This window comes from Girardinichthys multiradiatus, chromosome X (genome assembly GCF_021462225.1).
Source record: "Girardinichthys multiradiatus isolate DD_20200921_A chromosome X, DD_fGirMul_XY1, whole genome shotgun sequence".
Taxonomy (NCBI): domain Eukaryota; kingdom Metazoa; phylum Chordata; class Actinopteri; order Cyprinodontiformes; family Goodeidae; genus Girardinichthys; species Girardinichthys multiradiatus.
The window spans coordinates 28890452-28901671 of record NC_061817.1 but is presented as its reverse complement, the minus strand read 5'-3'; the positions used below and the strand labels follow the sequence as shown (position 1 = coordinate 28901671).

The following is an 11220-nucleotide window of genomic DNA, read 5'->3' as shown; positions in this document are numbered from 1 at the left end:
AGTATGCTCACATCTGAGAGAACAGTCCGACCCTAAACGTCTAAAGGCCATTCGTTGTCGTTTTTGTTAGATTATTGGACCTGGATTTAAATTATTAATGTCAGACTGTTGAAATTGTATGGCTCTATCACACTTTTTAATAAAATTTAGTTATGCACATTCTGGTGAACTTTTGTACTTTCAAACAGTCATTGGGAGTTCAATTATTTAACGGATAAAAAGCATAGACATATTTCGTTAACTGACCGGTCATTAACAATCACTTTGTCAGAGAAGAACTCAGTTGAAATTTAAGAACCTCAAAGACCAGGGAATTATGCATTTTATGTACATAGATAAATAATAATAAGCTCAAAAATAAGCAGTTTAATCACTGGCATGACTATTTTCACATCCTCAAATTGTTTCAACTTAGAATCTATGGATCATTCTAGAGTTTTCTTGTTATTTCTACGGCCGCCTTTGAAACCACGCCTTCCGCCATGACGCAGATTTGTGACATCAGCGGCGTGTTGACGTTGGTGGACGGTGCGTGACACAGCTAAACAGACGAGGAGCTTCATAAGGCAGCGGGTGTCGGGGGTCTGTAGTTAAACTACGGACTCAAACGCGGGAAACATATAGAGTTACTTAGACTGTCGGGAAACACTGTGGTTTTCTTTTCACAAGAACGAAGACCGAGAAGAAATCAGCATCTGGTGAGTAAAAGCTGAGCAAAAAGCTGACGTTAGCTGGTCATCTTGCTAGCATAGGGAAGCAGCCAGTTGTGAGAATAAATAAATAGTCCAGATTTCTTCATGTTTGGTCTGGACATTTAGGGAGTGGGAGACTGTGGGGTATTGGTGTTTCTTTTGAGTAAGCAGAAATCTGGGTTATTGCTCACCTTGGGTAAATTAAGTAGGTACTTATATTATATTTATTTTGAAACCTAATTACTGAAAGTCATACATATTACGTTGTGCATAGGTTTTATTCAGAGTTGCCTCATTGTAACAATTTCTTTGGCTCTTGTTTTCTGTTTGTCTAACTGTGGTTCATAACTTGAGCTGTTAGTTACGTAAACAATCATCTGTGACTCCGATCGAAGTTAGCTTAGCTAGCTTGCTAATATTTTAGCAAACATTGTTGGTCAGGCTGATAAGAATACATACAGATATAAATAAATGACGCAGTAAAATTAGTGGACCATTAAATGCAACAAAATATTAAAAAGAAGAGATGTATTCTATATTTTTAATCACATAAATATATATTTCTATTTAAACCACACATTTTGAGATCATATATTAACCCATTTTGAACTTTTTATTTTTCCCTTTGTTTATTTAATACAAGTTAATTTCTTGCTGTTTTAATTTTCCTATCCCTTTTTATTTCTTCCATATTTATTACCCCCCAAATATGTTTAAAACCCTTTTTTTCATCTCAAAAATGAATAAATAAGCTTTCAAATTATTTTTCTGTCCTTTTTATTTCTTAAGCACTGACATATTTTCTCCTCTTAATATATCCCTGTTGTATTTTCTTACCCATACGGCATTCCCTGAGCCCATTTATTTCTGTCTTTCTTTTTTATTTTACACTGATGTATTGTCTATTCCATGTCAACTTCCTGGTAATGTTAAACAAAGGGGGCGGGACACAGACGGTCTTTGGAATAGCGTCACCACCTCAGCTTCTCCCCTATTGGCTGTGGTCAAGCCTCTAGGAAGTATGTGCTGATTCTCATTATGAATGCCTGCCATAATGAGACTCTTATGGCAATCTTTTTATTATTTTGCTTTGCTTATTTATGCTTGCCCCTACTTTTTGGCCCAGTAATTATTGTATTGAGTCATTTATTTATTTATTTCTGTAAATATTCCTTATCATTGGTCTTTCATAAATAATCATATGACTCATGGCTAACTTAAATGATCATTGTTACCATTAAGACCACCCCTAACAACTGCTGGCTTTCCATCTGTTTAATTTAAAAAAAAATTTTTTTTTCCCAGAATAAAAACCTAGCATTTGCACCTAAAGACCTTCAAAAATGGAGTTTCCAGGTTTGGGTGACCACTGCTCTGAGAAGACCTGTAAACGTTTAGGTGAGAAATAGCATTGTCCTTTTTTGCTGTTGTTTGTGTGACTTGCGAAATGTGATCCTTATACAATACTGTTTGGTGATGCAGATTTTCTTCCAATGAGATGTGATGCCTGTCAGGAGATTTTCTGCAAGGATCACATCACCTATGCAAATCACAAATGCACATCATCCTACAAAAAGGTAAACTGATAGAACCTTACATAGTGTTATCTTAAGGTTAAATATAGGTTAGGCCTGGGTTCTTTTAGGCATTTTAGTGAAAACGTTTTCAAAATGACTTACCGTAATCATCTTTCATATAAATCCAAGTACTACGAAATGTTTCTGGAGGGATACTTACCCTTTGGCTTTTAGTTTTTTAGCTGGGTTATAAAAAAAACGTACCTATATACTGATCAGGTTATGTTCCATCATGTTAATCTAAGCTAACTGACATAGTATTGTCCAAATGTTTGTGTTTTCAAATATTTTTCTGGTTAATTTTCGGGGTTTGGAATCTCATCATATGCAATATTTCACTGTAAGAAAACTAAACATTTCACAATAACGGTGATGATTTTGCTCTCTTACGTTCCATGATATAACAGCCAATAAGTTGGTTGTACTCATTGATCTAGCAGCAATTATCACCTGAGCTTGATGTTTCTTCTAGTGCTGTCAATAACCCATTGCACATTAAATTGTAGCCATAAAAGCAGCTCATGTGGATTAGTATTATTGTGGTTTTGACCACAAATGTTGTACATTCAACCAGATTTTTATTCTTTAAACGAATGTGTTAGATTCTTAGTTAGCCTAATACTATTGTGTATTTTCTTGTAGGATGTCCAGGTTCCAGTTTGCCCGTTGTGTAATACTCCTATTCCCATCAAAAGAGGAGAGATGCCTGACATTAAAGTCGGAGAACACATCGATCGGGACTGCAAATCGGACCCTGCACAAAGAAAGAGAAAGGTTAAGATAATACAGAGATTTCATCTCACCATGCACCACAATGTAATCAACAACAGTAATAATGAGTGTTTTTTTATTCTTTCTGTTTCAGATATTCACAAATAAATGTTCTAAAGGTGGCTGTAAACAAAAGGAAATGATACGAGTCACCTGCGACCAGTGTCATTTAAATTACTGTCTCAAACATCGACACCCACTAGACCACGATTGTAATACTGATGGGAAGCCTTTTTCCAAATCTGGGTGGGTACCGTTGTGCTAAGTGTTCTGTTACTGCTTCCCTTTCTTCTGAATTTTCACATATTGAACTGGTAACTTAGATCATATTTTTCTTTTCTGTAGACATGCTGCTGTAATGAGGTCCCAAGGTGCTTCTTCCTCTTCTGCCTCTAGTTCTCGTTCATCTGCTTCAGGAAACCCTAGACCTGTTTCTAATGGTGTAACTGTCAACAACAGAGCTCACAGCTCAGGGTGAGTGTTGTTATCCCACATTTGTTCAGGAATGAACATATTGAATACATCTGCTTTCAAAACAGACATAATTTACTTGTTGTGTTCCTGTGTTAGGTTAATTGGTCACTATAAATTGCCCTTAGGTGTATGAATGAGTTTGTATATGGTTGTTTGTGTGTTGCCCTGCGATGGACTGGCGACCTGTCCAGGGTGTACCCTGCCTCTCGCCCATAGACTGCTGGAGATAGGCACCAGCTCCCCTGCGACACACTATGGAATAAGCGGTAGAAAATGACTGACTGACTGTTCCTGTGCTTCCCAGCTCTGCCCCGCGGATTCCTACATCCGTTTCAGCACAGAATGTAATACCCCCTTCAGCATCAATTCAGGCCGGCATGGTATAAACACAACTCTGATGAAATCACCTCATTTAAGGCAACCACTCGTATTTTGAAAAAGTAACACAAACATTCTGCTTCTACCTTTCAGACAGAGGAGCAGGCTTTACAAAGAGCACTGGAGATGTCTTTGGCTGATTCGAGGCCAACTGCCCAGCTGACCCTCAGGTGAGTTACTGAGTCAATATTTTAACAAAGTGTCTCTGAGACTCCCTTACTTCCTTTCCATTTAACTACTTATTAAGTTGAGCATAACGTGGTACTAACACATCTTGGTCAAGCTCCAGCTCTTTATCTATCAACCATAAGCAGATAATGTACTAGCAAATTGCAAGATATGTGCAGCTTGTCATGGATAAAGTTAAGGTAGAAGAAATTCATTTTCATTGTATATGGATTATAAACAGCATGTTTCATAGAGATATTTTGTCCTTTTCTTGAAATGTGTGGGTGGACAATGCTAAAGGGTGTACAAAAACAATAAATTCATTTTAAAACAGAAAACATGATGATTACAACGATTTCATTAAGCAACACAGATTAGGCACAGTCAAACAAATTATACATAATACATTTCTCGGACATACACTCTTATGAGACGTAACAAGACCAAGTCAAAACAACAAGACAACAGCATAACAACTCTGCTGTTTCTTACATGTGCCTCTTGGTGAGATGAGTGGGCATGATGGTCGGCACATAGAAAGCCCCTTCTGGGTTTAATTTTCTAGATTGCTGCTTGAAGATCATCCCCCATGTTTTGTTGGGATCTGTACTTATTCTTAATGTAGGCCAGTGCTAAAAAAGTCTTTGGTACTTGGTGGAGGATCATTGTATACTCATTATCAAAAACTGTAGAACTTCTGGAAAGTTATTAAGATTTCACTATGACAGGATGAACATGTTAAGGTAAGGAGGGAGGTGATTATCTGCGTTGTTTTAAATTTGGATTGTCTTGCATGAATTGCTAGAAATAACCTGTGCTAAAAGCTTCTTGCTGAATGAATTTGCCACTAGAAGGTGATCCTCCACGCCAGTCTGGAGCTTTTTGCATCTTCTGACAGGTTTTTTCTGTTGATTTGGGGGTTTAAAGCTTCATCTAGCTTCCTCTTAGCCCTAATTCCTACCAGCTCCCCTGTCTCTCCTGAAGAAAAAACATCCACACAGCATGATTCTTCCAACACCATGTGTCATCTTGGTGATGGTGAGTTCAGTGTGATTTGCAGCGTTAATTAGGAATTTAAACGTAGGCTATAAAGTGCACTTGTGGTCTCGTCTAACGAGATCTTTCATGTATGCCTTCTCCTTTACATGGCTTGTGGCGAACTGAAAAGGGGATTTCTAGTTGCCTTCTTTCAATTAATACTTTCTTATGGATACTTTTTAATAAAGGCAAAATTTGGTAATATGTTATGTCAACAGATTCTTCCGCCCTAGCTGTGTGTCTGCGCAGCTCCTCCAGAGTAACGATGAGCCGCTGGGCTGCCTCTCTAACTAATGCTCGCTTTACCTGGCGTGTGTGTGTCTAGGTGGATAGACATGCAGTGTTAGGTCTGTGAGGTGTTCAAAGCTGTGCAGATTGTTTTATAGCCTAACCCTGCTTTAAAGTTCTCCACAGCTTTATGTGTGGCGTGTTCCTTGGTCTTTATAGTGGTGTTTGTTCACTACTGTTCACTGGCAAACCTCTGAGGCTGTTACAGAACAGCTGGGTTTCTGCTGAGATAGAACTACATCCAGGTGGACTCTGTTTACTAATTATATGACTTCTGAAGGTATTTGGGGGAAAACTACAAATTCATGCCACACTTTTCAGATTTTTAGGTGTAAAAAAAAAGTTTTAAAAACTGTTTTCTTTCATTTCACAATTATGTTACTTTGGGTTAATCTGTAAGAAAAATAACTTGTAATAAAATATACTAAATTTGTGGCAAGGTTGATAAAATGTGAATACATATGTGAAGGGATATGAATAGTTCTTTAAGGCACTCCACATACATTTAGACTGTAAGCAGCATGAATGAACTTCAGTGTTTCCCCTAGGATTTCAGTCTTGCGCTGCTGTAAGGATTTGCATTTAAATAATGATGTACTACATTACTAATGCTGGATCAGAAACGGCACATTTTGTTTCTTGGAGCGTCCCAAAGCACACAGCAGAAAATCTGGGTGAACAAAGAAACCTGACAAACCATCATTAGCATTCCAGTTTTTGCTTTGAGCCACCAAAAAAGGTCTGGCTTTGTATTACTTGCTTTGTTGTATTTATAGAACACATTAGGCTAATAGTGTTTATATAAATTATTTAAATGATGTTGCACCTAAATTAAAATCAGGGATCCACTGTTGTTTATTTCCTCCACACCTTGTGGTGTTTTCACTCCGGGTTGTTTTCCTCTCAGCCCTCAGGAGCAGGAGGATCTGGCTCTCGCTCAGGCTCTTGCTGCCAGCGAAGAAGAGTACAGACGCCAACAACAGAGACAACAGGTACCCGGAAAGCTTAGGCAACAGTAGCATGCTTACAGGAACACGTGTAGGTACACAGTTGTCATGGCAACCCATCCTCTTCTGAACTTTTTTTTGTGTGTTTTATTTTTTTTTTGCCAGCAGATGAAAGGCTAATTTATATTAAATTTCTGATAGATTTTTGAAAATGTGTTGATGAAAGTTATTTGTTTCTAACTGGGTTTTTTTTTTTTTTTCTTCTTTCTCTTTAGGGAAGAGAGACCAAACAGTCCACCTGCTGCCTTTCTTAGTCTTGGAGCTCCATTTTTGCTCTAAGCAGTGCTAATTCGTAGCTGGAAAATGCACTACTTAGATGTCCATACCCGGAATAAATGATTGTTCCATGAAGAATTACTCTTGAAAGTTGGTGCAATATTGCCGCCTTCCACATATAAGCACATATACTTTTCAGCAAGATCTGTCATTTTTATGAATTAGTTGTCCGTGTAAATATTTTATATGCTAATCATGATGAATCTATTATATTGCCTCAGATAGATTTTGAATAAATTAAAGGTGCACTTGAATTTTAACATAGACCCTTGATTGTAATGCACTTCAACTACAGTGCTGAGGGTTGTTATTAAGGCAGATCAGGAAGTCCATCGGAGAAGTGAGGTGGAATAAATTTGCCCACGCGTTTAGTGGGAAATGTCAGTGTGTGAGGATATTTTCTAGCACAGCATTTTGTGTGTGACACATGTACAGCCATGAACTGGAATATTTATATCTTCACTGCTGACAGCTGACTTGTAATCCCTAAATTAAGTTGGTTATTTTTATGGTTTTTACATTTAGTTAGAAAGCAGTTGATTCTGTATAAAATATAAACAAGATAAAACCAAGGGTAATACAAGAGATAAATAGTACGAGAAATAATTAAAATTCATTATCATTGTTTATTTCTAATGTTGAGGTTGTTTAATAATTTTCATCAGTATGAGTGGTTTTATACTACTGATTTAGCTGTAAAATATAGCATAGTCAAAGGCATAAAGTAGCAAATTAGTTTCTTGGTAATCCCCTTTCTATTTCTGATTGGTTCTTCTGCTGCTCAAACTTTGTTACCCAAATATCAATTTATTGAAAACATTTTATTGAGAGGAGTATTTCACTGACTCATCCTGCTCTTTAGATCATAATGAGAACTAAACAAAGTTACCTGAAAATATGTATTTTTAGTCATTGGTAGAAACAGTGCTGTGGATAGTATTTGCCCCTTCACAGCTCTCTTCTGTTTTAACCTGGCTTCATATCATCAAATACCTTTTAATACCAAAGATGACCTGGGGATATACAAAAATAAGTTTTCTAATAATTCCTCATTGGAAAAACAAAATAACTATAGCCTAACCGTGATTACATGATTCCGGATTAACAATGATTGACATTATTTTGCCTTGACCAGTCCTGATTAATGCCAGACATGTGAGATCAAGAAATTACCTAAATACGACCTGTCCTAAAACACGAAGTAGCTTAATTTCACATGACACACCCGAGCTTGTTTAATGCCAGACTTGTAGAATTGAGAAATCAGCTTGATTGTGAAATATGGTAAAAGATCTAAAAACAATATTCATTTTATGCCCAATCTAATAAAATTCAAGAAATGATTATAAGAAAAGGTTCTCAGTTGGGAGAAGGTTACAAAGGCAGTTGTAAGACTTTGGGGCTCCAGCAAAACAGGTTTTGACCTGCTACAGAAAACATAAAACAGTAGTAAATCTTACTAGGGGTATCACAAAAATTACAAAACATTTAAAAGATTTGAGGTCAGTATTCAGGTTTTAACAATAAGAAAGAAGGGGTAAAACCATGATCAATGGGAGAGTTACAATGCCAAAACCTCTGCTGACCATAAGAAACACAAAGGTTCACCTCACATCAGCCAAAATTCTGATGATCTGAAACTTGAATTACAAAAGAAGCAAAAATGAAGACATCAGTAAGGAGGAGAATATTTTCAATGCTTTATGTGGGAGAAATTTCACACTCCTAACAGCAGGGGGCAGCAAGGTATCAATGATTCTCATATATTTCTATAGCAGTCTAAATTGGTACTGTGCAATGTTTTGTTCTTGCAGAGAAACCACTGTAATTAAAAATCAGACGTTTTATCCAATATTATTGCCCTAACTGCTATTAACATAATGAATACACAAAAACAACATGTACTTTGTTAATATGTGTAACCTTTAAAGTAGGTTAAGAGCAGAGCTGACAAACAGCATTTTGACACTGTCCAAATCCATTTGTGTAATGATAATTAAAAGGCACACTTTGGAAGCATTCAGCTCCTTATCATGCTCTTCGACCTGGAGCAGCTTGCAAATGTCACAAAAGTCTAATTACCATCGTCTGATGCCACTGATGTGGTTATATGAGTCATGCTTTTGCAGGTATACATACATTGATGAAGTGCAGCACTGCCATTGTAGACTGCATTCATTTTTATGCAAATTATATTCAGTTTTGCCATCGTAGCATGCTTTATTATAGTATTCATAAATGCAGCTATGCACTAGAAAATCTAAGCAATGCTTGCGTCTTACTGCATGAATTTACATATCAATTATTTGTTTTTCAAAGTATAAGTTTTAAATAAATGCAAATCTATTTACTTTGTTTTACTATGTTAAGACAGTCGGATGTCAAGGCTACCTAATCTGCTCATTTTTGTAAACAAAATAAAGTGAAGAATTTAGCTGTTTCTAACAGTACTTTTCCATTTATGATCATAGGATTTAATTACCTAATGAGTAATGAAGTCAAACAAAACACTTTATGTCTTTGATTATTTTACACTGTTGGTCACATAAGTCAAATTTAATGTGTTCTGTAGTCACAGTGATTAAGTGCACAGATTACATGAATCTCAAAGTATAAATTGGATGCTTGCATAACACCCATAAACACAATTGTGTTTCCTGCTGCAGTCTTGTTGGAAAAATAAATTGCCTTTCTATGAATGCAAAAAATATGTTCCTGTTGAATTTGGAAGGATTATTATATTAGGTAATCAAAATTATGGATAAGACAGAAACAGTATGTATAACTCAAAGACCAGACCTGTCTTGCTGTTTTAAACATGATTTTGCTTTATGAAATACTGAAGTAGAACTCTACAGAAGATAAAATTTTTACCAACAGATATTTTCTTTCCCGTTGTTTTAAAAGTCACTCTGTGGGTGAAGAAAACATTGAAACTCTGACAGGTTTTAGGATGGAAAATTCTCGCCTCTGCTCCTTCATACCTGTCTCTTGAGATTATAGTTGATTTTTAAAGCTAGATGGGGTGTTCAAATGTGATTTATCAGGTTATAGTAGTACAATAATCTTTACTCAAAAAGCTAAACATCTCTTATTGTTAAAAGGGAACATTATCTCTATGGTGGTTTTTTGAATTTAGGGGATGATTCTTCAAGCCTTTCTGGCTAACAGCTGTAAACATTTTCTGTGTGGAAAAAGTATGCAAACCCTCCCTCCACAAACAAATTAAAGGTGTTGTTAAGGTGTTTACATTTAGCTTTTTTTAAAGGTTACAGGTGAAAAAATCGTGCCGATTCAAATAAATGGTGTAGCACAAGAGAGTTGCAAAATAACATAAAACACAAACATGTCCTGAATTTTAATAAAGAAAGACACTATTTGAAAATTGACAAAATGATGGGAAATTCATAATCAAAAGTGAAGCAATTATCACTTCCTTAGTGTTGATGCCAAATTTTCTTTCTGTATGCCCACAAAAACATTTATTTTTGTTTTATTAATTTTGCCAAATATTTTTGGAAATCTCTAAAAAACTTTTTTGATAAGTTTAATTTTTTCACAATAAATGTAAATAGGGCTGAACACATTTTGTCACATAGATCTGGCTGTAAAATACATTGCTGTTCAAAGCTATCCTATGTAATTAAAATTTGTGTGAAAGAGGGAAGCATAGAAATATTTAGACCTAGTGGCTCAAGAACAGATCCCTGTGGCACACCATCAAAGTGTGTGTTAAATAGACATATCACAAAGAGCGAATGCAGCAGTTGCTTTATATATATGTAATATGAATCACATAGTGAGTTTCTGACATCCTGTTAGTGTTTTCCTGTCGCAGTCCCCAGTTTAAAATTCTACACTAATATCTTGTAGCAAGAAACTACTACATAAACATTCAGTTTTATTTATATAGCGCCAATTCACAACACATGTCTCAAGGCACTTCACAAAAGTCAGGTACATACATTCCAATTAGTCCTAACCATTGAACAGTGCAGTCAGAGTTAGTTATTTATTCAAATTGGATAAATAAGTTTTACTATCTAAGGAAACCCAGCAGATTGCATCCAGTCAGTGACTTGTAGCATTCACTCCTCCCCGATGAGCATGCTGGCGTTGACTTTGCAGCAATCCCTCATACTGAGCATGCATGTAGCGACAGTGGAGAGGAAAAACTCCCTTTTAACAGGAAGAAACCTCCAGCAGAACCAGGCTCAGTGTGAGCGGCCATCTGCCACGACCGACTGGGGATTTGAGAGAACAGAGCAGAGACACAAAGGGAACAAAGAAGCACTGATCCAGGAGTACTTTCTATGGGAAGGAAAAGTAAATGTTAATGGATGTAGCTCCTTTAGTCGTTTCACCTAGAAAGAAAGAACAGATAAACTCTGAGCCAGTTTTCAAGTTTAGAGTCTGAAAGAGAGCACATAGAGTTAGTCACCGTAGAAGCTATGTCTAGGAGAGAGAAAGTGTTAAACACTGAAAGACAGGGCCATGTGGATCATCTGTAGAGGGTGAGCATTAAATTGTTGCCAGCAGAAGCTCGGATGA

At 36.5% G+C, this 11220-nt stretch overlaps 1 protein-coding gene across 2 annotated transcripts; it reads left to right on the top strand.

Annotated features, from left to right (window-relative positions):
• Positions 1-512: 512 nt before the first annotated feature.
• Positions 513-7053, top strand: LOC124863586 (AN1-type zinc finger protein 2A-like). 2 transcript variants are annotated; one of them, XM_047358039.1, is made up of 10 exons: positions 513-698; positions 1998-2090; positions 2175-2269; positions 2912-3043; positions 3135-3286; positions 3386-3514; positions 3819-3894; positions 3986-4062; positions 6294-6424; positions 6609-7053. In XM_047358039.1, the coding sequence occupies exons 2-9, from the start codon at positions 2036-2038 to the stop codon at positions 6403-6405; spliced, it is 828 nt and encodes a 275-aa protein (XP_047213995.1). In that variant the 5' UTR covers positions 513-698; positions 1998-2035; the 3' UTR covers positions 6406-6424; positions 6609-7053. The 2 variants fall into 2 exon arrangements, with proteins under 2 accessions (XP_047213995.1, XP_047213994.1); XM_047358038.1 differs by having other exon boundaries at positions 514-698; positions 6294-6378.
• Positions 7054-11220: the final 4167 nt, after the last annotated feature.